This window comes from Sciurus vulgaris (assembly GCF_902686455.1).
Source record: "Sciurus vulgaris genome assembly, chromosome: 16".
Classification (NCBI taxonomy): domain Eukaryota; kingdom Metazoa; phylum Chordata; class Mammalia; order Rodentia; family Sciuridae; genus Sciurus; species Sciurus vulgaris.
Genome location: NC_136477.1, coordinates 12,776,525 through 12,800,723, shown reverse-complemented (window position 1 = coordinate 12,800,723; position 24,199 = coordinate 12,776,525). Strand labels below are relative to the sequence as shown.

Genomic DNA, 24,199 nt, shown 5'->3' with positions numbered 1-24,199 from the left:
ACAGCGCACAAGAAGGGACAGGACGCAGGGCTGGGGCACACCCCAAAGGCCTTTTTAAAAACTAAGAGCTCGGGGGCAGGGGAGGGGAATGGGCTAGCAGCCGCCGGCCACGAAGTCGAAGTCCCGGAAAGCTGCCTGCTCGGTGGCAGTGAGGGGCCGCGCGTCGCGGGGTGGGCTCAGCGTGGGCGCCTCCCCGGTGAACTCCTCGTCGAAGTTGCTGACATCCGTGCGCCCCGAAAGCGTGGGCACGAAGGGTGGAGGCAGGCGCCGGGCCAGCAGGGCGTCCCAGCCCAGTGTCTGGGAAGCGGGAGAGGGAGGTCAGGATGGGAGGCTCAGGGCTGGCGTGGGGAGAGGCCGGCCCTGGGTTTGTGGCGGTCAGTGCAAGGTAGAGGATGGGGACGCTGGGGCTCAGGAAGGATCACTGCCGACGGTCGGCGGGGGCAATGGGACTCACCCAGGGCACTGCCCATGAGGCCGGCCTGGAGGGACTGGACCTCCACAGGGCAGTGTGGGGAGGGGAAGGGAAATGGGAAGCATCCAGGGCAGGTGAGGAAGTGGAGGGACGCACGCGGCCTGAGGGCCACAGGGCCTGTGGGGTGGGAAGTATGGCCAGGCCCGGCGTCTCACCCTGAAGAAGGGCTGCTTCTTCACGTCTTCCGCATCCCGCTCGCCAGACCCCAGCCTCCGCTCTGGATTCCTCCGCAGCAGCTGGGGGCAAATCGGGTCAGGGCCTGGCTCCTGCTGCGCCCCCGCGCCCCTCCCCGGCCGACCCCACCCTGGCAGTCCTCACCCTCCGCATGATGCCGATGGCTTCGGCAGACAGGAAGCGGGGGTAGCGGACCTCATCGTTGACGATGCTGTCAAACACCTCCTCCTCGTCATCCCCTGGGAATGGGGACTGGGGACAGGGGCGGGCTGACCGAGGTCCCTCTTTGGGATACCACACCAGTCCCACCCGCACCCCTGGCTTTGGCGGGGCTGGCTTGCGCAGGGGTGAGCCTCCCACTTCACCAGGGAGGCAGAGCCACGCCCTCACACAGAGCAGGTGGCGGCAGCAAGCTCCTGCCCGCCCGCGAAGGGCACAATGGTGGCCCGGGCCTCACCTCACCAACCAGCATCTCGTAGAGCAGCACGCCCAGCCCCCACCAGTCCACGGCCCGAGTGTAGGACGTGTCCGTCAGCACCTCGGGCGCCAGGAACTCCGGGGTCCCGCAGAACGTGCTGGTCCGGTCCCCGTAGCCCATCCCTGGAGCAGCAAGGCCAGGTGAGCTCAGAAGGTGGTGGAGCAGCCAGCACGGCCTGCCCCTCCTCGGTCAGATCCCCATCCCAGCCCCTCACCCTCTTTGCAGAGACCAAAGTCTGCGATCTTGACATAGCCCTCGGTGTCCAGGAGCAAATTGTCCAGCTTGAGGTCCCTGTGGGGTCAGAGGATGTAAGGCGGGTGGGCTGATGGGGAGGGGCTCCGGGCTGTGCGGCAGGGAGGTGCCCCCACACACCTGTAGACGATCTTATGTTCATGCAGAAACTGCAGCCCCAGGACCACGCAGGCCGAGTAGAAGCTGCGGGCAGAGCGGGCGGGTCAGGGAAGCCTGGACCCAGAGGCCGGGAGGCAGGGCCCCAGGGTGGAGGGGTGGCCAGAGGGTGGCGGCCCTCCGGGCTGCGGCTTGGGTCCTGGGCAGGGGCTCACACGGCTCGGGGCTCGGAGAATACGTCGCTGTGGATGTGCAGCATCAGGTCGCCGCCTGCCGAGTACTCCATGACGAAGCACACGTGCTCCGGAGTCTGGAAACAGCCGAAGAGGTTCACCAGGAATGGGTGTCCCGCGCTGGTCACCGCCGCCAAGATCCGCTTCTCACACATCAGGCTGGGAGGATGGGGGGGTGGAGATCAAGGGTCATGGCAACCCCTGACCCCGACTCCCACGCTCCCCAGTGTCCTCCTCCACCACAGATCTCACTGCGCACTTTGGATAAGTTGCTTACTCTCTCTGACCCTCAGCAGCCTCATCTGTTAAGGAGAACCCAGCGTCCATCTGTCATCCCAGTAATGCCCATGACCTTCCTTTGGGGAACGCAGGCCTGGCACAAGGCCCAGGTCAACTGGGGTGCTCCAACTCTTTGGCCAGGGATTGGTTCAGGGACCTGCAAGTCTAATTAAGGGGCCTGATACCAGGATTTCTACTGGGATTATTAAAGAACAAAGGCTAAAGCTGGTGGATGAGTCTCAAACTGTCGGAGTACAGAGGTATCTTTGCCCTCTGGAGGGGAATGCAAGCCAAGCCTGCACACAAGAACACAGAACTGAGAAACCTCATCTGAGCACCTGGATACAGCCATGCCTGAAGGCACTCAGAAGGCACTCACCCCTGGACTTTTCTGGTCCAGATCAATAAATTCCTTTGTTTGTTTAAACCTTTCTCGGTTGAGTGTCTGATTATTAAAAAGGTTGTTGGGAAGACTGGGGACAATCCCAGTACCTCTCTCGAGGGTTTACAGGGGTTAAGCACTGTTTAGAGTACTTCAGATGAATCCTCTCATTTAATCCACCCTGCAAGATGGATGTTATCATTCCCCTTTGATGGATCAGGAAACTGGAGTTCTGAAGGAAGAAGTGCCTTCCCCAGGTTCTCCAAGCACACCCAGCAGAGTTGGGATTTAAACTTGGGACCCTGATCCCAAAGCAGAGGCAGTGCAGTGGCACCATTAATAACCCGGGCTTCAGAGCCTGAGTCCCTAGGTTCAATGCCGGATGCTGCTTACTGGCTGTGTGACTTTGGACAAACTGCTCAACCTCCCTGTGCCATCAGCAGAAAGGGGACTCCAACAGTCCTTACTGCTTGAGGGAACATTACTGAGCAACCACTTTTTAAGTTGTTACTATTAAGTTCCAGTGGCTAATATGAGTCACTCTCACTACAGCTCCCAAAACAGGATGGCTCTGCCTCTCATTTCCCAGAAGAAAAGACAGAGGTCCCCAGAGGGTCAGAGCAGGGTTCTTACCTCTCTACCTCATCTCGGGCCACAATGTCCCCTTTCTTCAAAGCCTTGATGGCGAACAGCTCCCCGCTGGACCGGAATTCAGAAAGCAGCACCTGGAACCACAGGTGGCCTGAGTGGGCAGCCCAGGACCCAGTGGGACTGGACCCTCAGCCCCCAAGTCCTTGCTCTGCACCTCACCTTCCCAAAGTGACCCCGGCCAAGCACTGCCAGGAACTTGAAGTCCTCGAGGGTCAGAGGTGACTTCCTCAGAGGGCTGTGGAAAGAGAGCACGGTGGGGACAGGGACGGGGACGGCGGCAGGGCTGGGGAGGGGGTTTGGGGAGGGGCCTCACCTGCACAGGGCAGGGCCTGGGGTCTCCTGGGTTTCTGGAGGTGGCTCAGGAGTGCTGGGGGTTTCCTGGACGGGAGAGCTCTGTGTGGAGAGAGCAGGTCAGGTGGGAGCCAGATGCCCACATCCATGGGGACCCCAGGACTGCCCAGACCCCTGTCCCCACGCCCCGCACTCTTGGCCCTAGGACTTCTGCAGTCTCGCCTCTGGGGATGGCTCTGGTGGGCCGCGGCCGGACGCCTCCTCCCCTCTAAGCCTTTGATGGCGGCCACCTTTGCAGACGGTCAGCTGACCTCCATGTTAAGCTGCAGAACCCCTAACATGCCTGGGTGCTTTTCTCCCGGCCCCTTTTTTGGGGGTGCCAGGGGTGGAACCCGGGGTGCTCCCCCATGGCCCACACCCCAGCCCTTTCTACTTTTTATTTTGAGACAGGCTCTCACTGGGCTGCGAAGGCTGGCCTCGAACTCGCCACCCTCCTGCCTCAGCTTCCTGTGTGGCTGGGATCACAGGCAAGTGAAGGAATCTTTGTGATCCAGAGTTCTATGGCATCCGATGCCAGTGTCCGCGCGAGGTCCTGATGGGCAGGGCCATGCCCCTGCGTGTGCTGGCCACCTGGAGCCATTTCTGACTATGAGGCAGACGAGGACCAGCCGGCCCCAAAGCCGAGGGGACTCGCGGCCCCTGTCTAGAGAATGACGAGATCCAGTCCTCTCCCATTCACAGGAGGTGGGCGCCGAGGCCCAGCGACTCGTGTGGGTCCAGCAAGGAGATCAGAAGGGCGATGGGAAGGGACGCAGGGAGCCTCTCCTTGGGGACGGTCCCCGGGCCTCGCCTGGGCAAGTGCCCACCACTGAGCCCGCCCCAGCCTGAACTCACGCCTTTAACCAGGACAGGAAACCTGGCCCCAGTTCTACCAGACACGCTGTGTGCCCCAGGGAAACGCGGGCTCTCTGATAGAGGACCAGGAGCCTGAGGCTGGCGGCGAGTGGGAGGAAAGAGACAGATGCCTACCAGGCTCGACGGGCTGGAAAGAAGGCCTGGCGGGCTCTTCTGGGGCGAGCTGTCCGAGTCGGCTCCGAGGTTCAGCTTCTCTACGGAGACGTCCCTGCAGCAGAGGGGAGGAGAGCATGTCGAGGACCCGGCACGGGGAGCCGCGGAGGCGGAGGCGGTGGCCCGGCCTCCCTCCTCACCCTGCGGGGCGGGCCTCGGAGCCGGGAGAAGCCCCGGGACTGAAGTTGCCCGTGGCCGTGGCGTTGGGAATGAGCCTCCGAAGCAGTCGCACCCACGTGGCAACGTCGATGTTCATCTGCCGGGCGCGCTGGAACGCCTTCCCTAGAAGACCGAGGCTGCGTCACCGTCACCGTCACCGTCACCGTCACCCCGGGCATTCCCGGACCTGCCTCCCTCTGGTCCTGGAGCGTGCCCTCACCTTGCTGCTTGGAGAAGATTTTCTTCTGCCGTCGGAGCCGAGGGATCCTCTCGATGACAGGGTTACGGAAGGTGACCTGGGGGCAGGGACAAAGGCGAGGACCCCTGATCACTGAGGGCAGCATGGTGAGGAGCCCTCAGGAGACCAAGTGTGTCCGCCCCGCGTGCTGTTGGTCCTGGCCACCATGCACTGCCTTCAACCCGGAGTGCCGAGTGCCGGGTGCCGGGGCACGGGCACCAGCCCCCCTTGGCTTGCCTCCGGAGCCCTCCTGGACAGGAAAGCAGGAGGCGACCAGGCCCCCACTGGAGGGGCAGCTGGCCCAACGCCGCTGGCCTCTGAGCAGCAAACAGGTCCTGCCTCGCCTCCCACCCTGAATCCCCAGAGGTGGGCCCAGATGTCACCTGACGCTATGGTTTCCATCTGAAGAGGCCCCCAGAGGTGCCTGTGTTAAAGGTTGGTCACCAGCCTTGGCACTCCTGGGAGGCAGGGCCTGATGGAAGGCAGTTGGGTCACCATGGGCAGGCCCTGGACGGGATACTAGGCCCCGGCCCCTCTGGCTCTCCTTGCTTCCAGCTGCCCTGCCATGATGTACTGTGCCACACAGGCCCGGGAATGGCCCCAAGCAACCATGGACCCAAACCATGTGCAAATGCATCTTTTGTCTTTTTAAGTTGACTACCACAGGTATTTTGTCACAGTGGTGGAAAGCTAACACCTGGGAACGTGCTAGAAATACAGATTCTCAGGCCCCCATCTTGGACCACTGAATCAGAAGCACCCCTCTGTGCTGGGGCTCACCCGTTTCCAAAACCCCCTGGTTAATGCTCCAGTCCACCCACACAGGGAAACCACCGTCTGGTTTAATCTTCCCGATTCTAACAACTCGCAGGTCCCGAAGTCCAGAACCACAGTATCCTATGCAGTCACCACACGTGGTGACTTCAATTTAAATGAGCTAAAACTTAAGTACAATTAAAACTTTGGTTCCAGGGCTGGGGATATGGCTCAGTTGGTAGAGAGCTCGCCTCACAAGCATGAGGCCCTGGGTTCAATCCCCAGCACCGCAAAAAAAAAAAAAACTACTTTGGTTCCCCAGTCACACTGGCCACACATTAGATGGGGAGCATTCCAGCTACAACAGAATCCCATCCTGTGGGCTCTCGACAACAGAGCTGCAGCCAGTTCTGGGGGCTGGCGCGTCCCAGGGGCCTGGTATCTCTATTTCTTGGTTTTGCGGTGCTGGGCATGGAACCCCGGGCCTCGGCATGCCCGGCAGGCCCTCTCCCACCTGGCCTCACTCCAGCCCATTACACTGCGTTTTGGACAGTTTTCCACACAGAACAATTTCACTGCCCACCACCTGAAATCAGCCTTTCCTTCAATGACCAGGTCAGGTAAGAGCGTGTGGGTGAGGGTATGGAGACAGGAGGCACACAGATTCAGATGCAGAGAATCTTTCTTTTTTTTTGCCGTGCTGTGGAAGGAACCCAGAACCTCACTGATGTTAGGCACGCACTACCACCGAGTCCCACTGGGACCCACCCCGCTGGCTCCTCTGCTTCCCACACGAGCCCATCCTAGGTTGAAAATGTGGTAAGTTACTCAGAACTGAATGCCCCCAAGCCACCGAATGTCCCCCTCTGCCTCACTGCCCAAAACCTGTCGGAACCCCCCGCGCCTGCAGTTGAGCAAAACCGCCCACCGCACACCTAGGTAATCAAGGCACCGAGCAGCTCAGGTGATGTATGGACTACGGTACTGAGGGTCCGAACCAGGACGCCGGGAGCCCGGGAACGTAGCTTCTAAGGCAGGTGTCCTTTCCCACACACCGTCCAGTTGAAAAAGCATTAAGTCCACGCTGGGGAGGTCGCTCAGGGGCACAGCACCCCCGAGGAAGGAAGAAAAGGAACGCGCGTCCGCAGGGGCGTACCAAAGACTTCAGGGGGAGACCTGGCTGAGGGGGTCAGAGGCTTGGCTTCTCCGCGCCTGTGTCCCCCTCCGTCAAACCTAATCAGCAGTGCTCCCCTGTCCACGGGGCCAGGAGCTCAGCAGTCTGGCTCCATGCTCCTCAGGATCTGCTGAGGGGTCACTCCACAGGGCTCCACCAGGGGCTCTTGTCTGGAGATATATATATATATATATATATATATATATATATATATATATATGGACCTTTTTTGGTGGTTTGGTTTGGTACTAGGGATTAAACGCAAGGGCACTTCATCCCCAGTCCTTCCTGGTTTTTTTTTAATCGTTTTTCGTTGTTGATGGGCCTTTATTTATTTATATGTGGTGCTGAGAAGCAAGCCACAATGTGCCAGGTGAGCACTCTACCACTGAGCCCCAGCCCCAGCCCCAGTCCTTCCTATTTTTAGAGACTGGGTCTTGCTGAATTGCTGAGGGTCTTGCTTAGCTGGTCTGGACTCGAGATCCTGCTGCCTCAGCCTCCCTAGCCACTGTGCCCAGCTGGAGATATTTTCAACAGTCAAAACTGGAGCAAGAGTGGGCAGAGGTGCACTGGCATCCTGACGGGGAAACCAGGAAGCATCCTACAGTGCACAGGATGCGCCCCCCCTGGAGAATGATCCAGGACCCTCGCCTAAGTGTCTGCGGGAGTCTCTGCTGGACAAGGCTCTGGCAGCAATCTCCACGACATGCTGCCACGTGAGGTTTCTTTTCCGGCGTGATAAAATTGTGTGATTTGTTCTTTCCCTCAGCGCTGGGGCTGGAAGCCAGGGTCTCAGGCAGACCAGTCACACACTCCAACACTGAGCCACACCCAAGCCCACTTTTTTTTTTTTTTAGAAAAACAGTTGGTCAAGGACCTGTTCTGAAAATGTCAGGCATTTCCATCTCTGTGCAAACACTGTGAGTATATTTCACACAGACAAGATAATAAAGTTAAAAAAAAGAACCACGTGAGGCGGCCATGGCATCACTGAGCGACGTCATCTTATGGGGCCACCTCTATGTGTCCGTCCATGGCCTCAGGACAGACCCAACCAGCGTCACTGATGAACTAACGAAGCAAGGTTCCAAGACCATCCCAAATGCGTCTTACCCTCCTAGAAAGCTGCGGGCGGGGGAGGCAGGAAGCATATTCTCGGGGTCAGGGTGGGGCTGTACCTCGGCCACCAGGCAGCCCTGGGGCTCCATGTCCAGCTGCACCTCATGCCTCTCGTTGTCCAGAAAATCCTCCAACTTCAGGAACTTGAGGGCACACAGGCCCCGCTGGTCCCGCCAGAACACCGCCAACTCCAGCTCCCGTGCCTCGAGGGAGAGGAACAGGGTCATCACCTGGGGTGTCCAAAGCCCAGAACTCCTCTGCCCCCATTTGTCCCCCAACACAGCTCACCCTCTCCAGCTCCAGGGTGAAGCTCTGGTCCCAAGCCTTGGGGCCACACGGCTTCCAGGAAGTCTGTCCCACCACTGTGTTATCAAGTTTGAGCACCGTGCTGACCTCACCTGCAACAGCAGAGCTGTGTCAGGAAACCAGGCAGGGTCTCTGGGGTCTCCTTTATGTCTCCTCTTGGTACCAGGGATTGAACCCGGGGGCGCCCTTTTTATGCTTCATTCAGAGACAGGGTCTCGCAGAGTGGCTTAGTACCTCACTCAGTTGCTGAGGCTGGCTTTGAACTCACTACCCTCCTGCCTCAGCCTCTAGAGCTGTTGGGATTACAGGCAAGTGCCATGGTACTCGGCCTCTAGGACTGCCTTAAAGAAATCCCAATAACATTTTGCTTCACTATCTTGGCAAAGTTTTGAGTTTTGTCTTTGATGTTAAAGCCTTAATCCAGTTGATTTTTTTTTCATATGGTGTGAGGTAGGGATCCAAATTCACTTTGTGTGTCTGGGGGTACTGGGGATGGAACCCAGGGACACTCCACCACTGAGCTATGTCCCAAATCCTTTTAAATTTTTCTAAGATTTGTGAGTCAGGGTCTCACTAAATTGCCCAGGCTGGCCTCAACTTGCAATTCTCCTGCCTCAGCCTCCCGAGTAGCTGAGATTACAGTTGTGCACTACCACGCCCAAACCAAATTCACTTTTGTTCATTACAGAAGTACCAGCTGTGTACCCCTAAGAATTTATCCTAAAAAATGCATATAGGTATTATACTTCAGGAAATACACACGTATGCCTCTTATATAGTGGCCCTAAACTAGAAACATCCCACTGTCCACAAATAGGAGAGTACAGGTTGCACACTGCTAATATGAAACCCCAAATCTATAATGCTCCAAAATCGGAGGCTTTTTGAGCACCAACCTGACACCAAAAAAAATATGTAACTTTTGAACTTAGTTTCATGCACAAGATTACTAAAACTGTCACATAAAATTACCTTTGGGCTTTGTGTATAGAGTATATGAGACATAGATGAATTTTGTGTTTTGACTCGGGTCCCATCCCCAAGATATTTCATTAGGTATATGCCAATTCTCCATAATTTAAAAAAAAAAAAAAAAAAAAAAAAACCTGTATTGTTGGAGATACACAGGTGCTAAATCTAAAAGGAAAGCAAGGAAATTATAACCATAAGCATCAGAAGACTAGTTACCTAGAGGATAAAGGGATTAGAATTGAACTGGGGAGAGGGCTTCAGGAAGGCTGGCAATATTCTATTTCTTTTTCTTTTTTTGGTACTGGGGATTGGACCCAGGGGTGCTTTACCACTGAGCTGCAACCTCAGACCTTTTTATTTTTTATTTTGAGACAGGGTCTTAGCCAAATCACTAAGTTGCCAAGGCTGGCCTTGAACTTGCAGTCCTCTTGTCTCCGTTTCCAGAGTCGCTGGGATTACGGGTGGCAATAGTCTCTCTCTCGGCCTGGGTCGTGGTAACACGTGTTTGTTCTACTGTCACTCGATTCTCTTGGTTTGGGTGGCTGGTTTTTGTTCTGTGGTGTGAGGGACGGCTCCCGAGCATGCTAGGCAGGTGCTCCATCACTGGGCCACACCCCGCCTTGTACTCACTTTTTTGTATACGTGTACGTTTTTCCTGTAACCATTTCTGAGCGTACAGTTCTGTGGCACTGAGCAGGGTGACTGCCACCAGCCTCATCTCCAGGGCTCCTCTCCTTACCAAACAGAAACTCCGTCCCCAGTACACACACACTCCCCACTCCCTCACTCGAGGCCCCGCACCTGCCATTCTATTTTCTGACTTTATGAGTCAGACTCCGAGTGAAGTCACAGCATATTAGTCTTTTTGTGACTGGTGAATCCACTTAGAATACTGTCCTGAAGGTCCATCCATGTCGTAGCATGCGACAGGGTCTCCTTCTCTGTAAGGCTGAGTCACACTCCATTGTATGGCTGCAGCATATCTTGTCAGCCACTCATCCAGTAAAGGACACTTGGATGACTTCCACCTTCTGGAAAATGCTGCTATAGCTGGGCGTGATGGTGCACATCTGTAATCCCAGCAGCGCAGAAGGCTGAGACAGGAGGATCCCAAGTTCAAGGCCAGCTGCAGCGACTTAGTGAGGCCCCATGACACTTGGTGAGACTTTGTCTCAAAATATTAAATAAAAAAAAGAGTGGGGATGTGGTTCAGTGGTTAAGTCTATATATATATATATATATAAATAAAAGATCTTGTTTTGCAAGCCAGGTGCAGTGGTGCATGCCTGTGATCCCCATGGCTTGGGAGGCTGATGCAGGAAGATCATGAGTTCAAAGCCAGCCTCAGCAACTTACAGAGGCCCTAAGCAATTTAGGGAGATAATCACACTGCAGAAAATAAAAAACGGCTAGGGATGTGGCTCAGTGGTAAAGTGCCCCTGGGTTCAATCCCAGTTACAAAAGAAAAATCTTCTACGATCCTTTTCTTTTTTCTTTCTTTTGTGGTGCTGGGGTTGAACCCAGGGACTTGTGCTTGCGAGGCAGGCGCTCTGCCCACTGAGCCATCTCCCCAGTCCTCTTCTAAGATCTGTTTCCATTCTTTTGGGTAAGTACCCAGAAGCAGAGTCACTGGGTCACATGATAATTCTGCTTAGTTTTTGCAGCACTGGGGACAGAACCCAGGATCTCACAGAAGCTAGGTCAGTGCTCTCCTTGAGTCACAGCCCGGGCCACGTTCGATGTTTTGAGGAGCATCGCGTTCTCCACAGAGGCTGTGCCCTTCATGTCCCACCACTGTGCCCGGAGGTGCCAATTTCTCCAGGTCCTCGCCGCCACACCATGCTCTGTTCTGTTGCTGCTGCTGTTGTTTTGATAATGGTCATCTGAAGTGGGGTATCCTGGCTGCTTTGTTTTGTCTTTCCTTTTTTTGGCTTCTTTGTTTTCTTGAGACTGGGTCTGGTTCAGATATTCAGCTGGCCTCACACTTGTGGTCCTCCTGCCTTGGACTCCCACACAGCTGGGATTACAGACAGGCGCCACATGTGCACCGTTTCTAAAGTGTGAGAAACGTGGGGCGTCCAGATCCCATCGATGCCCACCCCCAGGGCCCGCGGTGCCCGCTCACTTGCGTTCTCAGCTTCTGCTTTGAGGCTGCTCCGGCCACTGAGGCTTCCACTTCGGCTGTAAAGGCCCCGAGCTGGGCGGCTTAGGAAGGTGGTGCGGCTGTCTGGGGTCCCCGGTACCCCAGCCGAGGGCGAGGGGTTCCAGGGGATGGTCTCTGGGAGGTCTCTGCAGCCCACCACGCGCACCTCCAGGGTTCCTGCAGGAGGAGCAGGATCATCAGGGGCCACATCAGGAGCAGGTTACAGGGGGTTACAGGTGAAGGGGCATATCCCAGAAGTGCATCATACCATGGGGGCCCGTAAAGGACAATCAGGGGAGGGCAGGGGGTCTAGAACAGGGATGGCTGTGCCCAGATGTGAGAACAGGGGATGGGAGCTCTAGGGGAATCTAAGGTAGCACCCAGGGGTCTGGGGCAGAATCGGGTGAGCTGCTCTGGTTGAGACGGACTCAGGCAGAGATCAGAGGTTCCGGGCTGAGGGATCTGTGGGCCAGGAGGCTGGGGCTACAGGAAAAAGACCGGCAGGTGGAGAGGAGTGGGAGGGGGTGAACATTTAGGATCAGAAAGCAAAGTGGGGAGGAGCCAGGCTGCCAGTCACTGTGATCCCAGCGACTTAGGAGGCTGCCACAGGAGGATGGCAAGTTCGAGGTCAGTTTCAGCAACCTAGTGAGGTCCTAGGCAACTTAGTGAGACCCTGTCAAAATAAAATATAAAGAGGGCTGGGATGTGGCTCAGTGGTTAAGCACCCCTGGGTTCAATCTCCAGTACCAAAAAAAAAAAAAAAAAGGGGGTGTGAAGCCCACCGCGCACGAGGGCTGTCTGGCCTATGGACCTGGGGTGCAGGAGGAGAGATGGAGTGGCAAGAGAAGGGAGGGGACAGAGGGCCTGGACTCCAAGACTGCAACATGGATCCAGTTCAGCGGTCGCAGGCTAGGGAATATGCGGGGTAGGAGGCCCAGAGCCGCGGGGGTGGGGCAGAGCGGGGCCCACCTGTGAGCGGCGCTGGTTTGCACAGGGTGCTGTAGTGCGTGGCGGGGAAGGGCCCGCTCAGGAGCGCGCTGAAGGCGGCGGACGAGGCCAGGGCGAGCTCTTCGCGCAGCAGCCGTCCCTTGGGGTGGTCGGCAGGCAGCTCCCCGAGCCTTCGCTCCAGGGCCTCTCGGAGGAGCCCCAGCTTCTGGTTGGACTCGGTCAATTTCTCTTGGGCCTGCGGTGGAAGGAAGGGTTGTGGGCGGGTCCGGCCCCGCCCCCAGCTTGGGTTCCTTCTCTCTAGGGGTTTCGACTTCAAACCCACTGTTGCCACCCTTGAGCTCCCAGTAAACCTGAGCCTCCCCATTATTAAGGGCCCGCCCCCTGCGGAGGCCACACCTCTTACCAAGGCTGAGGTCCTGCCCCATAATGGCCCTATTCCTAGCTGAAGCCCTGCCCCTCACTGAAGCCCCACCCATTGTTGAGGCCCCGCCCCATACCGATCAACGGCCTGCTGAGGCCCCGCCCCTCACCATGGCCTTTTCAGGCAGTCACTGCCCCTCACTGTAGCTCCGCCCATCGCCGACGCTCCACCCCCTCACCTCCCCTATGGCCTTGCGGTCCGGGGTCTTAGCAGAGCTGAGCAGACGCAACACATTTTTGGCGCCCTCGGCCACCGCATGCTCCACTCGGAAGTGATGTCGCAGCTCCTCGATGCGGAGCTCTACAGCTCCCAAGTCTGGATCCCCTGTGGGGATGGCAAGCGGGACAGTGAGTGACCTGCAGCTCCCCAACCAATCAGGTCCCACACACGCAGCCATGCACAAGCACAGCGCTGGTCACAGACATACCACCACCAGGACGCACTCGCTTCTCCCCAGGGGCAGTCGCGGGAACAGTCACACTGCCCCTCGCAGGCACTCTTATCCAAACGCCCCACCCAGAGCGAGGGTCCTAGGGACACAGCCACCCAGGAGTCACTGTAATGAAACAGGCATGCTGTCAACCTAGGCTTAGGGACGGTCACATTGTAATGGTCCCTCTTCATTCCTAGGGAGCAGCATAGGGACAGGCACGCTGTCATCCAGGACAGTCACGGTATTATCCAGATTTAGTCACTGTCATCCAGACAGGACAGCACATTTTTCACCCAGGGGCTGTCACCCACAGGGACAGGGACATAAATCACACTGTCATCAGATGTTGACACACATCACTCCCCACTGAACAGTCACCATCCCACTGTCACGTCCTTAACCAGACACAGAGACATCCGTGGGCATTTGGACAGCCATGGGGATACAATGACAGTGCATGTGATGCTGCTGGAGCAACGGGGACCGTACGAGGCTGCATGGCTGTGGAGCTCGGCCCGTCCTGCAGCCTGTGGAGACGGGGCCCTGGGGGTGGTTAGGGCCAGTGGAGTCGTGAGGGGCTCTGATAAAATTGAGGCCATTGAAGAAGAGCGACCAGGGCGGGTGTGGCCAGCAGCAGAGTGCTTGGCTGGCAAGCGCAAGGCCCTGGTCCATCCCCAGCACGGCCAAAGAGACAGAGAGAGATCAGAGGGACTGCCACGTGCACTAGCTCAAGCACACGCTAGGATCTGGCCAGAAGGCAGCCATGCACAAGTCAGGAAGAAAGCCCTCACCCCACCACACTGTCACCCTGGTGGCAAACTTCCAGCCTGAGACGGAGAAAATAAATCTGTTAAGCATCAGTCTGTAGCCCTTTGTCTCGGCAGCCCAATAAGCTGGACTGGTCACAGACGTGGGCACCTCCACCTGTCCCCTGCAATGGAACACACTCGAATCACAGAGACGGTCACACTGGCACACAGGGGAACCAACACAGGCTGGACTGTCACAACACAGATGCAGCTCCGTCACCTCGGCCCAGGGACACGCCATCACAGGGGCAGAGGGACCTGGCCGAAGGACAGGAATGACCTGATGCCCAAGCACAGAGCCAGGAAAGGGACACAGTTACACTGCAGCAGAGATCCAGGGATTGCTCCAGCCCAGTGAGTCACAGGAGCACGATCCGCAGCCACACGGGGGGGTGGGGTGGGGGGGGGGAGCGATGCCACCACACCGGCTCGGAGGCAGGCTGCATCACTGAGACCACAGACACCGGCGTCACACAGACTGGGCGTCACACCCGGGATGCAGGCACAGGGACAAGCCACAGCCCAACACGAGACGGAGCTGCCCGATGGCACGAGGAGCACGCCCTGTCACACAGGTGCAGGAACCTGGTCACCCACAGGCACAGGTCAGAGCACGCCCGGCTGTGGCTGTCAGTCACTAGGACGGTCCTGCTGTCCTGGACAATGCCCCGGCCCGGAGCCTCGCCCTCGTCACACCGTACCCACGGATGCGTGGCGCCGTCCGAGTTGGGAACGGTGCAGAGTCATAGGGACACTGACGCTCACAGCATGTCACCTTCCCAACAGTCACCTAGGGGCTCCCAGGCCTGCTGTTGCATGATGGTCAACACACCATGGGGACTTCCTGGGATAAAACTCACGGTGAGCCACTCACGGTGACAGCATCCAGAGGCAAAGGGCCACACTCACCGTCACAGGAAGCGAGAAGCCCACGCGGGCATTCACAACACCGCGCACAGGCCCAGACGCACACGCGTCCACCCCAGCACAAGCCAGCAGCCGACCCTCCTCTACCCCTCTGGTCATTGTTTCTAGGACATGTAGCTGTCCCTTGATATCCACGGGGGACTGATTCCAGGATCCCCCTCGGGTACCAAAATCAAGTCTCTTTTATACAATTGAGTAGATTTGCACGTGCACATCCTCCTGCAGACTTTAAACCACCTCCAAGTGACTTAAAACTGTGTCACCCTGCACACGGGTGTGATGCCGCACCGTTTAGAGCAGCAGGAGACAGGTGCACACGCGTTCAGTGGAGCACGAGTTCTCGCCTCAGTGTTTTCAAACTGTACTTGGTTGAACTCACAGATGGGGAACCCAGGGATAAGGGAGGCCAACTGTACATCACCCCTGTCCCCACCATGCAAGTCACGTGCATACAGATGGACCTTACCAGCAGCACAGCCACCACACACAGTACCCCAAGACCCTGACAGCACTGGGGGCTGACAATCTCAATACAGCCAGCTCACTCATGTGCTCACGCGCTCACGCACACACATGCTCAAGCACACACGCGCTCACGCACACACATGCTCAAGCACACACGCTCACGCACACACGCGCTCACGCACACACGCTCACGCACACACACGTGCTCACGCACACACAGAGGACATCCGCAGTCCTCACGCATGGGAGCCAATACGACAAGGCCACCATCCTGTCCGGGGGCCCACATTGTTTTTGTAAAGAGCTGGACGTTAAGCCTTTTCAGCTTTGTGGCCCACGGTGGCTCTGCCACCACTCCTCAGCTTCACTGATGTGGCATAAAAGTAGTCATAATGAAACACAGCATGGCCATGGCCAGACACAATGGCACATGCCTGTAATCCCAGCAACTCTGGAGGCTGAAGCAGGAGGATCACAATTGTGAAGCCAGCCTTAGAAACTCAGTGAGATCCTATCTCAAAATAAAAAAATTAAAAGAGGTGGGGATGTAGCTCGGTGGGAAAGCACCCCTAGGTTCAATTCCCAATACCAAAAAAAGAAAGAAATCAGGTTGGCTGTATACCCTAAAAACTGTGTGTGTGTGTTGTGTGTCTATATATATAGACACACACACACATACATATACACACACACACGTACAGGTGGATTTGGCCTAAGCATGAGAGTTAACTAATACCTGATTTAGTCCAAATCTTAAAATGGGACAAAATTTCAAACAGACCCAGAACAGGTCCCAGTGACACAGGGGAGTCACAGTACCTGCCTTCTTGCCCCAGAAAAGGATGCTTTGTGGGGCTGTAGATTGAAGCCCTGCCCTAAGTTATCTCAGGGTGAGGGACATACCTTGGGCCTCATCTGAGGCAACTTGGCTCTCCAGCTGGCCGGCCTGCAGTGCCCGGCGGAGCTGCATGCGGATGATGTCAATCTTGGTCTTACTGTCCTGCAGCATCTGCTGGGCTGTCAGCAGCAGCTTCCGGTCCTGGAGGCAGAGATGAGTTATGAGAGGAAGGCTGAAGGGCTGGTTCTCCATACCACAGAGACCCTGGGTGGCTGCGTGAGAGTGTTTATGTTAGGTACGACAGCACACACTCCCATAAAGTCCCGGGGCAGAGGAGTAATATAGTTCATGGGGTTTAAATCCTCGCTCTGGCCCCAAAAGCTGTGTGAGCTCAGGTGTGCCACTCAACCTCTCTGCGCTTCAGCCGCCTTCTCTTCCGAGTAATAACTGACTGAACGAGCTGAGCTGGCCTGTGTCGGGCGCAGAGCCAAGCCTGGCTGATGTCTGCACTGGCTGTTAGCATGACGTGCACGTGGGGAGGTGGTCCCAAGGCCACATACAAAAGGCTAAACATCGCGTTTACGTGAGACGTGCAGAACAGGTGTCCACACACGCAGAATGCCAATCGGCTGTTGCCAGGGGCTGGGGGAGGGAATGGGGATGACTACTAATGAAGATGGTTTCCTTACAGGGGGTTGGAATGTTCTGGACTAGACAGAGGTGCTGGCTGCACTATCTGCAGTGCCACTGACTTTTACACTTTAAAATGGGTAAAGCGATGAGCCGGGCGTGGTGGTGCATGCCTGGTATCCGTGTCTCAGGAGGCTGAGGCAGGAGGATGGCAAGTTCAAGGCCTGCTTGGGTCACTTAGTGGGGCCCTGCCTCAAAATAAAAATTTAAGACAAAAGGCTGGTGGTGAAGTTCAGAGGCAGAGCAACCTGGGTTCAACTCCCAGCACCACAAAAATAAGTAAGTAGATAAAACAGTTGGAAATAAAAAATGATGAATGCCTCTGCTTGGGATATGAGTTTCCTTTGTGGTGCTGTGGGGGGACCCAGGGCCGTGCACAAGTTAAGCACATGCTCTAACCCTGAGCTGCACCCAAGCCCTGAGGTCTGTCCTGGTGCCTCCTCAGCCTCCCTCACACGTGACCTCTCAGGCACCCATCTGCCTCCCCTTACCCTTCGGCCATGAGGTCCTCCCCAGAAGCCGAGCAAAGGCCAGCCCTGAGCTGTGCCTCCCAACTGAGCTAAAGTCGCTCCTTTTTATTTTTTAAATAAACGATCCAGTCTGGTGTTCAGTTATAGTGACAGATAATGGACGAAGAAGACGTGCCTGTCCCTGTGTGCACATGCAAGGCGTGCTGGTGTGCACGTGGGCGTGCGCAGGCGGGTATGTACGCGGTGCCCACCTTGGTGCTGCCGTTGCTGTAGGTCTGGATCATGTTCTCTGCCCCCTGCTTCACCTTCTGCTCTATGGCCAGCTGTTTCTCCAGCCCTGCCACGAGGCTCAGGTTAGTGGCTGAGCAGGCAGAGCCGCCTGCACCTGGGGACTGGGGGCCATCTGGAGAGAACAAGAGGAGAAGCAGTCACCAGGGCCGCCACGGAGCTCTGCCTGGAGGTGCTGTGCCCACTGTGAGGACCCGCCCTCAGCCCAGCTGGGATGCCACCCGGCACAGTGGGCGGGACACCGGGGCCAGAGGTCCTGCTACCCAGACCTCCCAGGGAAACCCCTGGGGGCCGGGGTCGGGGTCAGAATGAATGAGGGTGGGGCGCAGGCAGGTGAGTGCCTGCCTCTGGGGTCTGCTGGTGTGAAAGGCCCTGTGCGTGTGCTGGTGTCTGTGAGCCACAGGTGTCACCCTCACTGCTGGTGCAACCATGTGGGGCCCCAGGAGGCAGGACGACCGAGGGAGCCGGGTCGGGCTGCCTCTGCCCGGGCACACCCAGCTCAGGCCAGTCTTGTCTGGCAGTAGACGTAAGTCTCTGGCTGTTGAGGGGACTGCGTTTGCCAGGGTGGGGCGGCCGTGTTTCTCTGGGTGCTGGGTAGCAGTGTGCAGGTCTTTGGGCGTTGCCATGACTGAGTGACAGTCTCTGGGGTTCACAGGACAGTCCTTGGGTACTGGGTGTTGGGTGTTGTGACTGATGTGTGTCTCTCTGGGTAGTATGTGACAGTGCTCATGTTCTGGGGTGCCATTCAGCCATCAGGTGACTGTAAAAATCTTTAGTTGTAAGATGAAAAAGTCCTGGAGACCTGTCACAGAGCAGTGTGAACACACTAAACTCCAGTAAACTGCACTTAAAATGGTAAATTCTATGTTGTTTTAAAATCACAATTAAAAATAAAAATAAATTTTTTTACATATTAAAAAAGAGGGGTCGGGAGTGGACCTCAGAGGCAGAATGCCTGCCTCACAAGCAGGAGGACCTGGTTCCATCCCAGCACCACGAAAATAAAAAATAAAAGACAGGGGTTGTGTGGTGACCCGGGTATCTGGGTGAACATGGGCGTGACTTGTTGTGTCTGGGAGTCGGTGTGAGTGTGCAGCTGTGTGCGGCCCTGGGAGGGGTCCGGGCGTGGCTGTGGGCACCAGTGACCGTGTGGGGCAGGAGCTGGCCGTGGCTGAGAGCCGGCAGGCAGGGGTGCAGTGGCCCGGTGCCTCCCAGGTGCCAGGCAGCTGGCCGGCCAGGCTCTGGGGTCCCCCACGGGCCTGTGTCCAGGGCGCCTCACCGCCAGCAGGCTCGGGCAGCACCACGTGGGCATGCAGCTCCTGCAGCTGCTGGTGCAGCAGGTCCAGGCGGCGCGAGGAGCCGCGCAGCAGCAGCTCCACGGGGCCCAGGCTGCGGCCCAGGTCGGTGGTGGCGCGCCGCAGGTTCTCAGCGCCCTCCTTCAGCTTCAGCTCCTTGCGAATCTCCCGCCGCAGCCGCTCGCGCTCCAGCTCCAGCTGCTGCTGCACCCCGGGGGCCGCCAGGTCTGCCCCCGCCAGGCCCAGCTGCTCCAGCAGGGACCAGCTGCGTGGCTCGCTCTGAGGGGGACACGGCAGGTCAGGCAGGGGGACTTGGGGTGCAGCCTCCCACCACACGGCCACCCCGGCCCAACGTCCACCCTGCACAGACGCTCCCAGGACAAGGCCTACTGGACCTGGGCCCAAGGCTGGGGCGCGAGACGAGGCTCTCTCCCTGATCCCCCAAACTGGAAAGTCAGAGAGCAGGCCAAGAGCAGGGTCTGCCTCCCTCCCTGTCCACTCGGCCCAGGGGACCCCGGGTACGGCCTGCCTCCCTTCATCTGTCCTTGATGCAGTGGGACCCAGGACGCAAGCCTACTGCCCCCAACTCTGCCCCAACAGGGGGGTCCTGAGGGTAGATGCCTCTCCCCACTGATGCACCCCAACCAGGAGGTCCCGGTGTTCCCCAAACTAGGTAGTCCCAGGGACAGGCCCCACGTCCTAAGGTATCTCCAAACTAGAAGGTCCCAAAAGTAGACCCTGTCTTCCCTCCTGCCTCCTAAAACTGGAACCCCAAAGGGCAGACCCCATCTCCTTCCCATCTCCCCGACCTGTGGGCCTGACAGCCGCAGATATGTTTACCCTCCGCGCAGAACTGACAACGCCACATCCCCTTCCCTAGTCTCAAACCAAGAGGTACCTGGGGCAGGGCCTCCAGCTGGTGCTCCTGGGGTCCCATTCCACCCACACCCACAGGGACCCCAGTCCCCACCTCCAGCTCCTGCTCCATAGGGGGATCGGTCTCCGCCATCCTGGGTCCAGGCTGAGGGTCCCGCCCTCTTCCGGAACCTCAGCCCTGCCAGGGCCTCTGGGCCACCACTTCCTCTTTCCTGCCAATCCCGGCACCCCTTGCGCCAGGCCAGCTCTGGGGCATCTAAGAGGACCTTCCCTCAGCAGCCCCTTCAGGGCCATGCCTGCTTCTCCAGAGGCAACCCAGGGGCAGCTCTCGCTCCCAGTGCCAAGCAAATGTCCACAGTATATATACCCAAAGTATGTACGTGGCAAAAGGGTTCCCACAAGGGTGCACGGGCTCCAGAGGACAAGGTGAGTGTGCACACGCTTTCATATGTCTACAGGAATGTGCCCAGAACACAGGATCACAAGGGCGTGCACACTTACAGGTCTGCAGGTGTACCCACGGAACCTGGGCTCCTGGGTGCACAGAAGACAGGCTCGCAATGGGCTGGGGTGACCCGTGCCAGCTTGCCTAGCATGCAGAGGGTGCTGGGTTCCGTCCCCGGCACCACACACACACACAAAAGTGCACAAATGTGTGCTCACGAGTATGTGAACACTCCTACACCTACAGGTGTGCAGGTTCACACTAGTACCCACATGCATACCTATGTATATGTGCACAGAACAAGGGCTCATAACACCTTCCACACACGTGTGCACACTCCTATGCCAACCTGCACGCACCTTATGTGCACATGCTATGAATTCTTATCTGGGTCACCCAGACCCATGCAGTGCACACTCCACCGGCCCGAGTGGACACAGCTCACGTGCTTGTGCACGCACGCACACTTCTCCAGGCCCCACAGCACGCCCACGTTCCCACAGCCTCCAGCCGCCGGCACTACCTATCCCCAGGCACACCCTCCCACCCGCCTCTTGTCCCTAGCTTCCCCTTTGGGGTCAGAACAGGCAGTCCTGCAGAGGCCAGGCCCCCTTCCTGCAGACAGGCTGTCCCAACTTCCTGCTTCCTCCCTGTACAGACGTCCACTGCTGCTGGCCACAGTGCCGAGGCCTAGGGGCCTCACCAGTCCAGTGGCACCTCCCTCAGGCCGGCACTATGAGAAGACAGCCCTGGGGGGCTGGGACAAGAAAGTCCTCCAAACAAGCAGTCCACAGACTACTTGCTGAACACACAGTAAAAAGTTCAGCTGTTCATTAAAGGTCCAGGCTGGGGTGGAGCTCAGCGGCGGAGCACTTGCCTAGCACACCCCAGGCCCTGGTTTCATCCCCAGCACTGCAGAAAATAACAGCCATTACTACAAACCTCCCCCAGGGTCTTGACTGGCACAGTTCTGTGACATCGGTGCCATGTCAACCCATCTTCAAGATGAAGAAACTGAGGTCCAGAGCAATGCTGAAACTTGCCCCAAAGGCCCAGGGTCAACAGGATGCAGGGCCAAGATTTAAAATGAGAACTCCCAGAATCCCAACCCCAACTGGAAGGTCCCCATGTGCATTATATGCCCTGGCTGTGACAATCTGTTTTGCGGATGAGGAAAGCCATCCCTGGCTCCTGACTTGAGGGCAGCTGCCCCCAGGCTGGACCATCACAGGCCAAGAACCTACCTCCACCACCAACCCTGCCATCCCTCACCACACACCTGAGCAGCTCCGGTGCTCCCCCTTCACACAGGAGGAAAGGGATTTTGTCCTCACCCCCAGGGGACATGTGGCAATATCTGGAGACATTTTGGTTGTCACCCCTGGGGGTGTGGAGGTGGCATCTCTCAGGATGATTCCAGGAATGTTGCTCAACATCCATGGTGCACAGGACAGCCCCCACCACAAAGAATGACTGCCCACCCAGCGCTGCCCGGGCCTGTCTCGCCCCACTGAGTCTCTCTCAGGCCTCTTTCCCCTGGCAGAATGGAGGCTCAAGAAGTGAAGGCACTTGGCCCAGGACATACAGTGAGGATGGAATTGAAACCTAGGCTCACCTAATACCACCCAGGCCCAGCTGGGCTCCACCCACCACCCTGCTGCCAGCCCCACCCTGTCCCCAGCAGGCACAGCAGACATAGCCAGGAGCAGGGCCAGTTCAAACGGGGGGGGAAGTCCAGGCAGAGAGGAGGAGTGACCTCCCTCAGCCCCACCTCCAACAGCTGAGGCCTGAGAATATGCAAAGCAGGGAGGGAGGCTGGGCCTCCTGAATCCTCCTCCCTTGGGTGACTCACTGCTACCCAGGGGCACGGGGTCACCTGAGGGCCAGAAAGGCAAACCCAGGAATCCGGCCTGGCATGGCCTTGGAGAATCCATACTCCACCTCTCACCCTGGAGTAGGAGACAGCAGACCCAGAGTGCCCACCTCCCAGAATTCCCCTCTCCCCAGAGCAGCCAGGGACGTAGACCCCGACGTCCTGAGATTTCAATGCCTTGGGCGTTTCAGGAATCTGAACAGGACATCCGTTTGCCGGACACAGAATAGACAGGCACACATTGAGACAGAGGGACAGGGCAGCATGTCCAAGCAGCCACAAGAAAGGGATGACCAGGAGGGGAGAAGAGTGGGCAAGAGGCAGGGACAGGGACCAGGGCATGGGTCCAGCCTCATTCCAGGATCACAGCCTCCATGTGGGTCATGTGTGGTACACACTAAGCGCATGCACGCGCCAGGGGACTCCTACACGGCCCTTCCTGGACTGTGGGTGGAGGCAGGGACCCAGGCCCATCCCAGCCCCGAGGTCTGACCTTGTGTGATCGGCAACACCAGATACGCCCAGCTCCTCGGCAAGGCTGGCAGGCCATCAGCAGGACTGGGGGAAGGGGCACAGGGAAGACACAGAGGGGACGGAGGCAGGTACAGAAGATGAAAACCTGGTTACACAGCAACCACAGGACAATGGACTGAATGGTGAAGCACCAGTGGAGGCAACAGCAGCGAAAGTCTCAGATTTGGGTCACTGAACCAAAGAGGGTCAGAGGTCATGGAGGCCCAGATTGTGATGGGATGGGAAGGTGAGTCCAGGACAGTGATGCCCACCAAGTGGCACCAGGCAACCTGGCCGAGCAGCAGGCTGGTGCCAGTCACGTCTCTGGGTTTGGGGTGCGGGGGGTGACCCAGCCTTGCCACCCATGCATATAGTTGGGATTCTAGGTATGGGAGCATCCTGGTCTGTTGATCTGGACACTTCCCACCTGGGATAAGTTTCCACCAGGCTGCCTTTGGCAGCCTGAAGGGTGGGTGAGGGGGTCCCCAGTTCCTTAATCTAATGAGGTGACTCCGACGCTTCCGCCAACAGGTGCCTATCTGGGTGGCGTCGGGACCATCGTAAAGCTCGGTCTGGAGGCGGAGGTGGCCAGAGCTTTGCTGTGCGGGGGAGGGGCACGAGCCGGGCAGCCTCCTCCCCTCCCGGGGCACGGCGCCAGACACCTGTCCCAGGTGAAGCGGCACCTGCCAGGAATCGAATGCTGAGGAGGGGGATGAAGGGAGGACCAGAGACACCCGGACGCACAGCCAGCCACAGACACCCGAGGGGGGGCCTCCACTGCGCCCCCTCAAATTCTCAGGAAAAGGGCGAGGTTAGAGGTGCGGCAGGAGCCTCTGGACAGCACCCGCTCCTCGGATCCCGTCTATGCCTCCACCTGCCAAGAAGGGGGCCGCGCTGGCTCCCGGGTCCCGGCCCAGGGAGCGAGCTCCGGGCGCTAGGGAGGTCCCCGTCCTCGCCGCCCGGGTACCGGGCGCCCCGGCAGCTCCCGGGCGGGGTCCCGGGCGCCGTCCCGCCGCCCCGCGGGTGCGGACGCAGGTGCGCCTACCTGCACGGCGTCGCTGGCCATGTCCTCCTGCCGCCCGCCAGGGGTCCCCGCGCGGAGGGAGGGGCGGCGAGAGGAGCGCGCGTGCGCCCCGTGCGGGGCGGGGAGGGGGCGGGCGCGGGCGCGGCGCGACCCTCCCCAGGCGCGCGGCCCGCTCCGGCCTGCTCCGCTCGGGCCCCGCCTGGTCAGGCCGCCGCGTCCGCGCGCCGCGCCCTCCGGCCCCAGCGGCCGCCGGGCCGGGTCACGTGACCGCGGAGGTCGGCGCCCGGGGAGGGGGCGGGGCCGAGGGGCGGGGCTCCCGGCGGCCCCCGGGGCTGCGGGGTCCCTTCGCTCCCGCCCGCCGAGCGCCACCTCTGCTCCCTCCTTGCCTCTTCCCGGTTCCGCGTCTCCGCGCGGGGGTCCCAAAGAGAGGTGAGCCGCGTTAAAGCGGACGGGGCAGAGGCCTTCGGGCCTCCGGGACCCCTGAGAAAGCAAAACAGTCATTTGTCCCTTCTGCCTTGCAAGCTCGGGCCGCCTGAATCCACGGTTCCCCGCTGCCTGAGACCAACTCTGAGCGAATCCGAGTTCGAAGCCCAGCGAACGATGTGGAGGGAGCCCCACACCCGAAGGCTTGGGGTGGGAAA

General features: G+C 58.3%; 1 protein-coding gene across 3 annotated transcripts; it reads right to left on the bottom strand.

The window, feature by feature from the left end:
• Nucleotides 1-31: 31 nt before the first annotated feature.
• PKN1 (protein kinase N1) lies at nucleotides 32-23,820 on the bottom strand (the record flags this gene model as incomplete). 3 transcript variants are annotated; one of them, XM_079115986.1, is made up of 22 exons in its annotated part: nucleotides 32-297; nucleotides 628-708; nucleotides 791-898; nucleotides 1,104-1,246; nucleotides 1,339-1,415; nucleotides 1,497-1,559; nucleotides 1,688-1,864; nucleotides 3,000-3,091; nucleotides 3,177-3,252; nucleotides 3,331-3,410; nucleotides 4,338-4,431; nucleotides 4,517-4,658; nucleotides 4,756-4,831; nucleotides 7,882-8,025; nucleotides 8,111-8,220; nucleotides 11,226-11,420; nucleotides 12,213-12,426; nucleotides 12,791-12,936; nucleotides 16,150-16,285; nucleotides 17,496-17,647; nucleotides 18,812-19,106; nucleotides 23,580-23,820. In XM_079115986.1, 22 exons carry the CDS (start codon nucleotides 23,598-23,600, stop codon nucleotides 94-96), a joined length of 2,826 nt encoding a protein of 941 aa, XP_078972112.1. In that variant the 3' UTR covers nucleotides 32-93. The 3 variants fall into 3 exon arrangements, with proteins under 3 accessions (XP_078972112.1, XP_078972114.1, XP_078972113.1); XM_079115988.1 differs by lacking the exon at nucleotides 23,580-23,820 and adding an exon at nucleotides 22,515-22,571; XM_079115987.1 differs by lacking the exon at nucleotides 23,580-23,820 and adding an exon at nucleotides 19,798-20,051.
• Between the last annotated feature and the right edge of the window lie 379 nt (nucleotides 23,821-24,199).